The 15,524-nt window shown below is 34.7% G+C and overlaps 1 protein-coding gene across 2 annotated transcripts in view; it reads right to left on the bottom strand.

Moving 5' to 3' along the window:
- Nucleotides 1–15,524, bottom strand: part of PMS1 (PMS1 homolog 1, mismatch repair system component) — a 97,149-nt gene that overhangs the window by 77,741 nt on the left and 3,884 nt on the right. For both annotated transcript variants that reach the window (XM_079924307.1, XM_079924308.1), the window contains 3 exons: nt 14,068–14,219; nt 11,015–11,197; nt 1,447–1,549 (listed from right to left, as the gene is read on the bottom strand). In XM_079924307.1, the coding sequence (XP_079780433.1) occupies nt 1,447–1,549; nt 11,015–11,197; nt 14,068–14,199 (418 nt within the window). In that variant the 5' untranslated portion in view covers nt 14,200–14,219. The remainder of the gene's footprint in view (nt 1–1,446; nt 1,550–11,014; nt 11,198–14,067; nt 14,220–15,524) is intronic.

Below are 15,524 nucleotides of genomic sequence, written 5' to 3'. Positions count from 1 at the left end.
AATAGCTGATTCACTTTGTTATACAGCAGAAACTAACACAACAATGTAAAGCAATTATACTCCAATAAAGATGTTTAAAAATATATATATAACGCTTTGATAAATTACAATGAGGAACCCAAAAATTTTAAATGAACTTACAACAAAATTGGAAGGACAAACAACAAAAACAAACCCCCAACAACAACAGAAGTCCCTTTTCAGATCTAATCATTCTTTTGCACATGACTCTAAACAGGGCATATCTTTAATATTCTCTCAAATTTATAGATCCCATTACCAGAAGTTAGCAGCATGAAAAAGATTAAAGGAAATATGTGAAACTCAAGCCTGAAGAGATTTTTTTTCTTTAGAAGTAAATAAGTAGTAGAGGAACTTAAAAATATAAGATGTCAATTAAAACGTACTAAAATTACATAAGTGTATAAAACACTAGAGAACTAAATTACAGAACCTCCCTGGCAGTCCTGTGGTTAAGACTCTGCGCTTCCAATGCAGGGGGCGTAGGTTCAATCCATGGTTGGGGAACTAATATCCCACAGGCCATGTGGTGTGCGTGGCCAAAAAAATTAATAAATAAATAAAAAAAATTTTTAAGTTAAAAAAAATGTAAAAAAAAAGAGAACTTACAAATAGAATATTATTATATTTATATACGATATAATTTATAATATATTTATTTGCTTCAAATAATATAGAAAGGAAGGAAGTGGCTGAGAGTATTAGATGAAACATTAGTAATGAGTTGATAACTATTGAAACTGAGTGATGGGTACTCCATTCCAGGGTCCTCAACTCCCAGGCCGTGGACCGCTACCAGTCCACGGCCTATGAGGAAACAGGCCGCACAGCAGGAAGTGAGTGGTGGGCGAGTGAGCGAAGTGTCATCTGCCGCTCTCCATGCTCGAGTTCACCCCCACCCCCACCCCCATGCCCATCTGTGAAAAAACTGTCTTCCACAAAACCAGTCCCTGGTGCCAAAAACATTGGGGACCACTGCTCTATTCTATCTACTTGTACATATGTTTGAAGTTTTCCATAAATAGGTATATTTTAAATTAATTATTTAATCATAATATCTTGATAGGACAGTTTATTATCATGATTACTAAATCAATAATGTTTTAGGCATTTAAAGAAAATATTATCCTTCATATGTAAAGAAGACACTAGTAATCCAGCAATAGTAAAACAACTGCTCTTAAGAGTTTTACAGAATAACTAATCCATATTGTCGCTCAAAGTCTTTCACACAGTTCCTCTTGAGGACAACTCTATGTATTTAAAAGGTTAGCAGGTAAAGTAAGACTGAATGTTCACTTGGAAGTTAACCAGCCTTTATCAGAAACAAACCCAAAGCAATACACTTGAATTTAAGGAGTAAACAATTTTTTTAAAACAAACAAGACAGAAAAGGCAAAGAATGCTACAAAGCTTCTCTCTTACCTTGACCAAGATGTGATGGTTTTTGAGAAATTATGTGGCCACTGCCATCTAAAACATACTGGGTGCTAAAATTATCAGCAGCAGTCCTTGTTGTAATTAAAACCTGGAATAAAAAAAACTCTAATAAAATTATGATTTTAGTTATTGCAGTGGGCTTATTGTAAAATTAGATTTAAAATAATAATTATATATTTCCTTGATTGATAGAAGTTTTACTTAATAAGGTCTTACAACCATTTCTCTTGAAATATTCCTTAGAGTTACATTAATAAGCAATAGGCTAGCTTACATTTTCTATGTTGCAAATTACCGATTTTTATTTCAAATATTTTACTTTAATTAAAACGTACACAAATCAGTATACTTGAAATGGCTATTTGTATTGTATGTATTAAATGACTTATATCTGTAAAATCAAATCAACTGCATTAGGGAAGCTTGCTTTTTAACAGACAATTCCCATAAATTTGTTGGCAAAGTGAAAAATCCTTTTGTAAAGTGATCATTCCCTCCTTCCTTTATATTCTGATAAAACTGCACTTCTCTATTTCAAGTTAATGGTTCAAAAGAATAAAAATAAATAAATTATACATATATGTATATTTATGTGCAGTTTTTTCTTAAACCCAAGCTTTGAACTCATTGTTTTAAATGTAAAATTTTTATTAATTAAAAAACTAGCATTAAAACATGTAAGAAAGGATTCCATTCAGCATGAAAATATTTCCTAAGATGTTACAGTCATAGAAATATAAATTTTAAGAATGTCTGAACTCTTCTGAGCAATCCTCACCCTCAGCTTTCTATTTACCTACTTTGTGAGATTACTAGAAGTGTACATGCTATAACAGTAGTAAAACATTCCATTATCAGAAAATACCATAGGTGGGGAGTGGGAATGCTGGCAAAAAAAAAGCAGGGTGGATTCAGAAAAGGGTAGCCTCCTCACATTTCTAGTGAGTAATGTTGATCCAAAACTGGGAGCAATCTTTCTCAGCCATCCATGAACTCAGCAGAGCTAGCTTAAAATAAATCTATATAATTTAGAAAGAAGCCACAAATATACAGCTCCACTGTTGGAACTCATCCAGGTCCAGTTGGGTCTACATTTAATGGTTCTGTCACCAAGTCCTAACCATGCCCTGATTTCTGGTAGGCCAAATGGCTCTGTGGAACATGTCGGTACCATGAAGGGAAAACCAGAGTCACCACAAAAAAAATTTGGTTTCTCTAGCTTACAGTCCTAGTAGAGTCTATTAGGTTCTGTCTAAGGGTGACGTCCATAAAATCCTTATTAGAGGCTCATTGCTGCAGGCTGCTATTTCCGTCAAAACTGTTCCCTCAAAGAGTTGTACCTGAAACAAAGTTGTGAGCCTCTGTATACTCTTCAGTGATTATTCTACTTCTTCTAAAAATATATTCCATGGTTCAAAAGTTGTATTTTAAAAGTTTTCCTGATAACCAATCTCAATCTTCCTACCTACATCCCAACTCTATTGTGTCCAACAGTGATTTCCTCTAGTAAAGTTTGTTTAAAACAAAGAAGACAGAAATTGCTAGAGATTTTCTTTCCTGTTTCTAATTTAATTACTCTATGATTGTCCCTTTAAAAACAATTCTACATTTAACCAACCACTTCTCCAAAATGCCACGGTCAACTGAATTCTATTTCTATTCTCTAAAGAGCTAGCCACCTGACCTAAAGCTGGTGTCACTGAGCAAAGGCAGCCCTGAAACTCTGAGTTCTAGTACTAACCCTGCCAGTGGCTTGCTAGATGGTCCTGAATAAATGATTACACTATCATTTTAAGAGGACGGTGATGATAAGATGAAGATGATGCTAATAGTTTATAAGGTTACATGGGTTTTTGTGTTAACTACTTAAGGGCATTTTACAGATATCAACGTGTTCATCCTTTAAACACATTACTGAATAATAAATATACTCCAGCCAAGATAAACTGAAGTGCTAAAAAACAAAATAGAACCTTAGTGGTCATAATGTAACATTTATGTTATGGTAAAAAAAGAAGAGAACACAATATTTTTTTCCAATGTCAAATTTTAAAAAACTAGAATGTTTAGGGTACTATGAAATTTATTTAGATAGGAAATGCTTTGCAATTCACTTCAAAAGACAGTGAAAGATAACACGCCTAAGCACGTTTCACAAATTCATGAAATACAGTGTTCCTCAAAGCAAAAAATTGTATTTCAAGAGTTCATTTCATCATATGACTCTGTGTCCTGGGCAGGAAACCTTTTTTTGGATGAGGCACAGGTTCAGAATGTGTTAGCTGTGAAGCAGCTAACACATTCGAATCTGTAGCAACTACACCATCAGGAGCATCTCCAATATTACAAATTATTACTGGTGCTTCCTACTAGAGACATTGAGGAATTGTGGCAGTGAATGAATCTAGTGGTGTCAAGAAAAGAAATAAATAAATTTATTTTAAATAATTTTAAAATGAGAGGTTTATTTTAAAAGAAGTTTTAGAAGTCCTTAGAGGTTATATCAGTTATCAGTTATTAAAAACCGACTGTCTGGTCCAGTTACTGAGTTTCAAGAAATTATAGTACTATTACAAAAGTTAAAATTACATAAAAGCATTTAAATTTTAGATAAGTACAATTTTTCTCAATGTTTTAAAAAGAAAGTAAATTGAAAAGCTTAGGATGTATCCTAGCAATTCATGAGGAAAAAATATCCTCTCTTGACAAAAATTCATTGAAGATAATCATATTAAAGTTTTGTGGGTTTTTTTGTTTTGTTTTGGCTGACTTTTGGACAAATACTTTGGCACAAAAACACAAATCTGAAAACTAAGGTAAATGGTCCTCATGATTCAGCTAAAATGTGGACTGTGCATGGATCACTGAAATGTCTTTTTCTTTCTCTGTGTGAGTATGCCTGCCTGCCTGTGCATAACTATACTATGATTTCAGAGCCTTCCTCCAGATAGTCCACTGAGGGAGACTACCAACAGGGAGATCTTGGCCCTGGCTTTTCTCCTTTCAGCAGAGTTTTATTATTTGTGAGAAGGCTGCATTTATTTAGGAAGCAGGATATACCAAGTGTTTCAAAAATCCTGTGCCTATTCTAATTAAAGCCCTACCACAATGGCTCTAAAGGACACAGGAGGTATCCTACACTGTGGAACAGGAAGCAGGAAACAGCAGAATGAAGCTAGAGGCTTCCCTCTACTACTCTTTTACAGCTATGTGGAACCACAAATAAGGGCATCACAACTCCCATCTTCGCTATGTGGAACCACAAATAAGGGCACCCCAACTCCCATCTTCAAAACAGAATGACTTAGCTTCTCATTCTGCCCCCCTTCAGCCATGGAGGTTTAATGTAACATAAAACAAAAACAAATCTATACATCCCTTTTCATCTCATCACAAAATGTATAATGAACTTGATAGATCAAAATAACACATAGCACATTATAAGCACTTTAAAAAATTTGGATGAATGAATCAATAAACATGAGTTTTATGCATGAGGATGGCTGGCAACTCTTCTAATTCTTCCCAAGGAAAAACAAGAGAAAAAAAGTGAACTTAAGCTACAGAATAAAGACCATTGGTGAGAATTAGAAGGAATTTACCTAGGAATGGCAGTTAAATTTTAGAAAGGATTTCCTGAAAATGTTGAGGAGTCTGCATAAACTTTGAAAGTTAAGGTGAAATACTGCTTACCAACAAGAGAATGAGCAAGCCTGATGACGCCATCACCTTACGTGATACAGACGCATGCTACTTTTCACATTCAAGTCCAGAATAAAAATAACTTTCATCTTCATGGCACATGACCATATTCTAGATACTTTAATACATATTATTTCATTTAACTCTCAAATCATTATCTGCACTTTATAGATTAAAAAAAAATTGGCTCTCGGAAAAGTCAACCTGTTTTATGCCTTTGGCCAACTCTCTTATTTAAACTCTTGGAAATGATAATTAGGCTTCTGAATCTTCGTCCAGAGTGTGTTCTAATTTGAAGAAAACAAAACAAATCAAAACTGTTTTGTATTCCTCTGAAAACTGAGATGTAATTTAGCCTCCATTTAAAATCTATTTCAAAAAACTTACACGAGTTTCTCATACATTTCCTTGGAGAAAAAAAGATCATTTTTAACATAATGTATACAAAATATCAGCCTAAAAGGAAATGAAATCTTTTATTGTGTGTTTTATTATGTAACAGGAAGAATATATACAAAGAGTCTTCTTAAAAAATTTTATGAACAGGTCAAAACAGGATTTTCACTATCTCTAGCTCATTCTGGTCAGTATGCTTAGTAATTAGTATCAGGAATTTAACACTGAAGACTGACAAATATCCCAAGATTATTGCTCCACAAACAACAATAAATTTCAAGAGAAGTTATGCTTGATGATACAATTTTTAAAAAACCGTATCAATTTGTTTCAGTCACTGACACCTTCATCACAGATTATGGAAGCAGTAATTCCAGTTTTAAATACCAATAGATCACTCTGTAGATATAAATTTTTTTTTTTTACTCTTTTGGACTGTTTAAGATTGGAAGTCATTTTATAATTAACAAATTAGGAAAACTGCCCATTCTTTTAAAATGTATAAATAAAAAAACAGAATTAGACGTATTTTAAATTTCTTCACCCAATTTTGCTGAAAGTCTACTTAATTTTTTCTTTTTATAACTAAAATTATTAACATCTTTAAAATAATCTAACAAAAAATAATTTCAACAGTTTTGGGTGATGGCTGTTTAGCAGTGTGACAAAACTATATCCCAATTGCATATTATCAATCTACCGAGTCTGAGATGATTTACATCTGTATGACTTTAAATTATCTACATCAGTTAGTTTGGCAGATAAAATGACCAAATCACTAATTTTTATTATGTAACTGCAATCTCTATCCAAAGATTTTCAAAATAAGTTGGAGCCTTTAAAATAAACATGCAACTTCTATACCTGAAACTTCAATTCTTTCTGAATGGTAAAGAATATTGTTTAAAAAGTTGAATTTTTTTCCCCAAAAAAGCACTCATTAATTTGCCTTGCTGAATAACAATTTTTAATTTTTAAATGTAATTGACCTTAACAACCAGGTATTACTTTCTGTGTTTCTGAAATACTATTCAGAACCCTCCCATATAATTTTTAACTTGACTACCCCTTGATAACCTCTCTATTGAGCACTGTGGGCCTGAGTATATTTATTATTTTAATATGAGGTTTTTTGTGGGGTTTTTTTTGCAGTACGCGGGCCTCTCACTGTTGTGGCCTCTCCCGTTGCGGAGCACAGGCTCCGGACGCGCAGGCCCAGCGGCCATGGCTCACGGGCCCAGCCGCTCCGCGGCATGTGGGATCCTCCCGTACCGGGGCACGAACCCGCATCCCCTGCATCGGCAGGCGGACTCTCAACCACTGCGCCACCAGGGAAGCCCCAATATGAGGTATTTTTAAACTTATAAATACCTTTATAACCATGCTAGTAAGAAAGCAGCATGACCTACTGTGGAAAACTCATTACTGAGAGGCATGAAATTGTAAATGAATTTTTGGCTTTGCCATGGATACATTATGTGTCTCTAAACAGGTCACAATTTTCATATTCCATTTACTTCACTGTGCACAGTTCCTCTGAAGTAAACTACTTAGCACAGAACCCTGCATACAGCAGATACTGAAATATTAGCCGACTGATTATTAGACTGTGTTTTGAAGTTGGGGTGAGAAAACCTGGCATTTGGCTTCACAAGACCTCGTTTTCCTTATCAGTAAGATAAGGAGACTAAACCATAAAAGACTGAGATGGAGACCAGCACTGGGGAGTGCTCTAGAGATGATCACTTGTGGGGGCAGGGCAGAAAGAGAAGTGAAGCTGTGCCATAGTCACAAGGCCTTGGCAGACCCCAGGGGGGCACTCTGGAGCAGAAACAGCACGGCAGAGCTGCTTCTGGATTGGAATAAGGCCTTTACAACCCCGCATCAACTAGTCATTGGATGGCAGGTTGCCCTGTATGAGGTGGGTAAGGGTCCACTACTAATACAAGAGGCCCCTGTATAAGAAACAATCAAACCTAAATCATCAAAAAATCTGTGACAAAATAGTACTTACTGTAAGATTCCATTCAGATCAAGTTCAAGTACAGGTATGACTAATCTATGTTGATAGGGATCAGAACAGCCATTACCTTTGAGGTGTACTAAATGGGAGCGGACATGACAGAAAACTTCAGGGATGCTGATAACGGTCTAAATCTTGATCTGAAGTATGCATACATAAATACACACACACACACACACACACACACACACACACACACTTATCTATGCGTGATTTTCCCAAAGACTTACAAGAAAAGAGAGTCCACAAAATACTGGAATATTTTCTAAGATAAACACTTGACATTGCAATATGTAAACTGAACATAATTTTTTTAAAGCTTATAGTTTTCTATTATTGTGATACTTTGACAATTTTTTTATTCCTTTTGTGATTTTGATGAACAAAATTATTTTAAATATTTATACTTAAGGCATTCAAATGCTTCAAAAATAAAACAAGGCAAAATGATAAACCTAGATATCAAGTGGGCTTAAGTAATCAAATTAAAAAACAAGATAGAGTATTGCAGGATAAGGACTTGCAAAACTGCCATCTAAAATCAGAGCTACAGTGAAAATTTGGAGAAATCATGGCTGATGTACAATGTATTTTAAAAGACTAAGTATAGTACTGCCACCTAGCAGACAAAGTTGATAATGACCAACTTCAGTTCTGAAAGGTTATTGTATACATCTTATAGAAAATACAGAAACGCTGAACAATGTATTATTCAACAATACTTGCCAAAATAAGGCTTAACAACTATAACTATCTGCCAAATTTGGACGACTGCTAAAAAAGCGAATACTTTTATTCTCAAACAAATCATATGATTTCTAAAATAGCCACTGAGAACTCCAACAATAGTACTAGCACTGGGAGCTTCAAAGCTTCCTTGGTACAAATCCCACCCCATTTTAAAAACAGACTCTTTGTACAAGATTCTAGGGCTATAGGTTCCCATACACAGTCTCTGGGGATAAAAATGGGCAATGGCCAGTTGTACCCTCTAGTTGCTCTTCCCTAAAATCTATCTGGAGACTCAGTGAACTCTAAATAAAGCAAGAGCTGAGAAAGATAGAGAAAGCACACGGTGTGCTAGATTTTGGATAGAGATATTAAGCAGAATGCACTTAACGAATGACAAGGTCTTTCCTTCTTTAGTGATGTCTGAACATCTGGATTCTAACAAGCAAGGGCCCTTAGTCCTCTGTGCCAGAATAGCAAAACCTCCCACTTTAACCTCTACCTCTTCCCCAACCCACAATTTTTCTTTCTTACATAGGCATCAGCTTACAGAGTCCTGAAGTAAAGAGTAAGTGAATACCTAGCTGGGGCCCTTGCCACAGAAAACAGAAAATCTACACTTTGCCAGCATTCTAAAGGCAGAAGGGCCAAGGGAAAACCAAAATAAGCCTGAAGAATATATCATTGCTGGGGAGACTAGGCTACTAAATAGATAAAGAAATAGCAACAATATCTCATGTCCTTGCCACTTTTCTGGGACAATACGTATAAAGCCCTATCATTTTACTGCACCTGTGCACGCTCACCCAAACAGGGTCTGCCAGCCTAAGCACAAAAGAAAGGATACACAGCCACTGGGCAAACGTAGGTAGCTAAAGAGAGCCTCACAATTACCATGTCACTCACTGGCACACAGATACTATCACACTATAAAACAGAGCCTAACACACACAGAATAACAGTACAGCACAAAGAAACTAGTGATCAAACATAACTGAGATACATGGAAATGAAGAGATCAAGGTTCTAGATGGGCTTTGCCACAAACTAGTTATGTAACTTAGGCCAGAGGCAGTGACGTATAATTGGTACTATGCAATGGAGTGGGTCAGGCACTGAACTTAAGGGTTCATAGAAATTGAAAACACCTAGCAATCAGAAGAGCAAAGTTCTAGCTAAGGTTTAGCTCAAGTCAATGCACATCTCTAGAGCACAATCCAGTTATCTGTATTGACTAGAGTAGTATTTCCAGAGTGCATTCCACAGCACAACAGTATAACAGTGATATGTGTCTCAATAAAAGAGTTTCATAGTCAAGTAAGTGCAGGAAATGTCTGTACTATAAACCACCAACCTCAGAGATTCACAATGCACTTTAGTACAGTAAAGGCTCTGAGAAGTGCTTATAGTTAAGATACCTGTTTAATTTTAATAATTTTCCAAGTCAGTGGATCACTAAACCATTTTTTCCTCTTATAAATGTTACCACTGAAAAACACTCTTTGCCATTCCTCAAAAAATTAAACAGAATTATAGTAGTCCCCCTTTAACAGCGGGAGACATTTTTCAAGACCCCCAATGGATGCCTGAAACTGCAGATAGTATCAAACCCTATATATACTATGTTTTTTTTTCCTATGTATACATACCTAAGACAAAGTTTAATTTATAAATTAGGCACAGTAAGAGAATACCTGAATTGCTGGCATCACTGCTCTTGCACTTTGGGGCCATTATTAAGTAAAATAAGGGTTCCTTTGAACACAAGCACTATGATACCTTGACAGATCTGATAACCCAGATGGCTAGAAAGTGACTAACAGGCTAGTAGTATATAAAACGTGGATATGCAAGACAAAGGGATCATACATGTCCCAGGCAGGACAGAGCAGAACTGCACAAAATTTCATCATGCTACTCAGAATGGTGCACAATGTAAAATTTATGAATTATTTGTGGAATTTTTCCACTTAATATTTTCCGACAGTGGTTGACTGTAGTAACTGAAACCATGGAAAGCAAAACCATGGATATGGGGGGACTATTGGACCATTTGATCCAGCTATTCCACTTCTGGGTATATACCCAAAAAAGTGAAAGCAAGGACTCAAACAGACATCTGTACACCAATATTCACAGCAGCATTATTCACAATAGCCAAATACTGGAAACAACCCAAATGTCCATTGACAGATGAATGGATACAACAGAGTATCATTCAGCCTTAAGAAGAATGAAATTCTAATACATGTTACAACATGTATGAATCTTAAAAACATTACGCTGAGTGAAATAGGCCAGACACAAAATGACAAATAGTGTATGATTTCAATTATAAGACATACCTAGAACAGTCAAATTCATAGAGACAGAAAGCAGAATACTTACCAGTTACCTGTGGACAGGGGAAAGGAGAATAGAGGTTTATTGTTTAATGGGCATAGTTTCAGTTTGGGATGATGAAAAAGTTCTGGAGATGGATGGTGGTGATGCCTACACAACAATGTCAATGTATTTAATACCACTGAATTGTACACTTAAAAATGACTAAAATAGTAAATTTTATGTATATTTTACACAATAAAATGTATATTTTACGCAATAAAAAAAAACTCTTTTTGCCAAATTCTGGGTAAATTGTCTCTTAATTCTAATATTGTGTTATTATGAAACCACTAAAATAGTCAATACAAATTACCTCACCTCAGCTACACAACAAATGGACCCCAAGGCTTCTCCACGAAAACCGTAAGTTGTCAAATTTTCAAGATCTTCATGACCTCTTATTTTTGAGGTATAGTACTTCACTGCCATCACGGGCGCATCATTAGCCTTGATACCCTCACCATTGTCTCGCACCTCAATCTTATCAAATCCATAGTTCTCCTATGAAAGTTAAACAGTACTTTTAGTATATAAGGACATTAAACTATTATCACATTTACAAACAGAATGTAACACAAGTGAAATGGTTTTGTCATTTATCTATCTTTTATGGAAACTTAACATTTAAGAAGTAAGAGTTTAAATTCTTAATTCTACCAATTCCTAGCTATGGTACTACGGGCAAGTCCCTTATTTTCCTTGCACTCAGATTCAACTATAAAATAAGGAGATCAGTATGATCTTCAAGGTTCCCTAGAATTGTTTCAGTATGATAGGTATTTATGTTTAAATTTATGTTTAAACTTGCCCAGAAATATTCTTCTAAGTTATATACACTTTTGTATATATAATCTCTCAAATAAAACAGATTACCATCACCATCAAAAACACCACTTGGGGGCTTCCCTGGTGGCGCAGTCGTTGAGAGTCCACCTGCTGATGCAGGGGTTCATGCCCCGGTCTGGGAGGATCCCACATACCGCGGAGTGGCTGGGCCCGTGAGCCATGGTCGTTGAGCCTGCGCGTCCAGAGCCCGTTCTCCGCAACGGCAGAGGCCACAACAGTGAGAGGCCCACATACCGCAAAAAAAAACCCAAAAAAACAAAAACCAAAAAACACCAGCTGGTTCTACCCACCAAGAGTCTAGCAATCATCATTATTCAATCTGATTTTTAATACTTTGTCCCTGAACTACTTATTGCTTTCGTAAATAAATAAAAATCTGCTACATTATAGCTTTCTAATTTTCTTTCTGCAAATAGTCACCTAACAGACTGCTGAGAAAATACAGCTAACTGGCAATCTCAGAGTTTTTAATTTGAAAATGGAGGGAAAAAAACAAATCATAGCTTAATATTGGTAATTTAATACTAAAAATATGCATACATAACAAATACAAAGCATAAATTCCTAGAGTGATCACATTTTCTATGAATACCATATTCTAAATTTGGTAGCAAGCTTCTATCATAAGCTTTACTTCACAAAGTTTATGTGTATGGCCTTAGATGTATGTTACAAAGGGAAAAAAAATCTTCCTACAATTATAATGACTCTGCTATTTAAAAATAATACTTTTTAATAACCTAGAATTATATACTGTATCATTACTTTTTAGATAAATTAGAAATAAAAGGTGTTGGGGGGAGACACCTAAGATTTAGTTTCTTATCTCTCCCTCGATCTAAAAATTATCTTTCTGGGAATAGCTTGTCTGCTTCATTTTATAGAAAAATAATTATAGAAATGCAAATCTTTCAATATAAATAAGAACTGCAGGCACTTGAGTAAAATAACACAAAGATCTGTTTATATGTTTAAAATAATATCTACATGTTTAATTTACTAATTATGAAAACATTCCTAGTCAGAACAGTTATTACTGTGTGAAACTATAATAAAACAGATCTTATTATGTAAAGCAACAGACTTGTTTATTCTAAAATTCTACAAAGCAGGAACTGGCAAATGTCAAGAGACTTAAATATGCAGCAGGATAAAAATGTGTACTTTAATTTACTTTTTAAAGAGGACTTCTGTTGGCTCTGTAAAACGATTTCTAAAAACTATGTTTTTCTTCCAAGAACTTTGAGAACAAGACATATGTTTGCCTGCCTAAGATTCTTAAGTTAAATTTGTCAGATATAATTATATAATCCTATTTAAGTATTATCAACTGTATTCTAATCAGACTGAACTGACTACATAAAATGTCTAAGAGAAAGAAAATGTCTTTCTTTCGGTTTAATTTAATTTTTTCATGTTTATAAAGCTTTTACTATATTATTTAAAACCAAAGTAGCGGTTTGATAGACTATAGAACAGCGGTTCTCAGCATCAACCAGAAACTTGTTAGAAACACAAAGTTGGGGCTCTACCTAGAATCTGAGATTCTGCGGCCCAATAACTGTTTTAACAGACTCCCTAAAATTACTGATGCACCCAAATGTTATGAAAACCACTGGCATAGAGGAAAGATCCTGAATGAGTTTTAGAGTCATAAAGACCTGGATTGCAATCTCAGCTCCAGTACTTACTACTTACATGACTTTGGGAAAGTTCTCAGAACCTCAATTATTTATAAAATGAGTATAGCAGTAGCTAATTCATAGAGCTTTTACAAGGAGCAAATGGGTAACATATATATAATATATGCATATGTATATGAAAAGGGAAGGTCTCTTTCCTACAAAGATATTCATATCAGTAGTCTTTCTAATGCCATAATACCAGAAATAATATGAATATCTGATAATTAGGAGATTACAAAAAAATGTATTCTTACGTTCACTCAAATTTATTTACCATTTATGTACCAGATACTGGACAGGTATAGAGGACACAAAAAAATATAGATCTTACCTCCATGAGCTAGTAACTTATAACAGGGGAGGTAGACCTGAAGACTAATTGTAATAAATCATAATAAGAGTCATAAGTCATTATTAACTCAAATGATTTAATATGTAGCACTTAAATTTAAAAATGTGAAAACTATGAAGCAACAAGGGACACCGTTCTGAAATAAGATTAGGTAGAAAAAACAAAATGCAAATGAGAATATATAAAACAAGTAAACAAAATAACCAAGGATAAGTATTAGAAAATACAGACAAACTAATTTCATGTTTTATGTGATAGAGTCCTTTAGAATAAGCTTTCCTTTATAATTTCCTTTAATGTTACTGTAACACTGATCCAAGTTAAAACTTATTTTTAAGAATTTACTCTTAAACAGGACAAAGGGTTCAATGTCCTAAGAATAATTTACTGTTATATAAAGAAAAGAAAGGTAATAATTGTAATGAGAAAACATCTGTCCAACCCTTTTTTGCTTTAAAAGTACTTGGCAGCATCTCAGGGACACTCACCAGTTTAACATCTATGCTTGTGGCACCAGCATCCAAGGAGTTTTCAATGAGCTCTTTTACGACACTGACCACTGAAGTGATTATTTGAGAACTGGAAAGGAGGCGAATTGTTGCTGCCGGCAGCTGTTTCATTCTAGCTTTTAGCAGAGTAGCTAGAAAATAAAATATAAGTTGTAAAAATAAAAATTGTTAAACATTCCTAACAGAACTGATAGCAACAACAGCAGCAATAATAGCAACGCATATTTATTGAGCCTCACTGTATGTCAAGGTCTACTGTTAAGCACATACAGTATTAAATCATTTATTTCTTACGAATACCCTTTAAAATAGATGCCATTATCATCTCCATATTATAAGACTAAGGCACAGAGAAATTTGTTGGTAAATCACACTATGTTACTAATTAAAGAATGATAAGAATAATTGTGCAATAAGTGTAATATATGATGTGTCTGGCTAGGAATCACCAGATGGTGCTGCCAACTGTTATGCAGATAATGTCAGTCATGTGCCTTAATGGCAGTTGCACTTGAACATCATTAGTCATCTACACATTTTGATGAATTACAGTATCTCTTTCAATTATTGAGCTCTTTTAGAGTTAGGAAATCCAGACTCTAGAATTACTCTTAATATAAACTAGTCATACTCAGACATATCATATCAGATTACTATCCTATGCACTACTGTGTCTAAAACATCTTTCTAATCATGTGGCTCCCCAAAGCCAAATTATGATAAAGCTCAAACCATATGCTGGCATTCAAGGTCCTTTACATGCCGATCCAACTTGTACACCCAAAATCTCTCTGCCAGTAATTGTTTTAGCCATGAAACCCTTTGTCTGAAACCTTTTCAAACAAAGAAACAAAAAAATTTCATATGGAAATCATGTATGTAAAATTTGCAGGGAGTGGGGTTTGCAACTACCTTAATGCCTAACTCAGAAAAGATTTCAGGCAAATAAAAAATACTAGCTTGACAACATGCAATTCCTCTAGAGTCATGATTTTATTTGACAATAAAATGGTGGGGGGAGGGGGAGGAGCCCTAGGTACTTCCTTAATTTACCATGGCTAGTTACATGCTCACATGATGATCTGACCCTATGGAATCTAGATCCAAACGAAACAACAATGCCAAAGACAAACCAAACCAAATAAAAAGGTTTCTGTTTAGGATTCTTTCTCAGGCAACTTAAGACATAAAACAAGCAGAGTCACATAAAGTTTAAGAATAAGTAACTGAGCAAGAAATGGAGTATAGCCATTACAATGATTACATAAAATTTTAAGGGATGCATTTCTGGGAAGAAGTCAATATACTGAGTTCTGAATGGTGTTAACTGTTCACAATTCATAACTATATTTTGCTTTGTACAAGGCAAAGCTGATTAACACAATGGAAAAATATGCCACTAATTATTATTATACACTAATAGCTATATAATGTTG

The sequence above is a fragment of the Stenella coeruleoalba genome, assembly GCF_951394435.1.
Source record: "Stenella coeruleoalba genome assembly, chromosome: 6".
NCBI lineage: Eukaryota > Metazoa > Chordata > Mammalia > Artiodactyla > Delphinidae > Stenella > Stenella coeruleoalba.
Note: the sequence above shows the minus strand (reverse complement) of the source record. Positions and strands in the feature narration are given on the sequence as shown.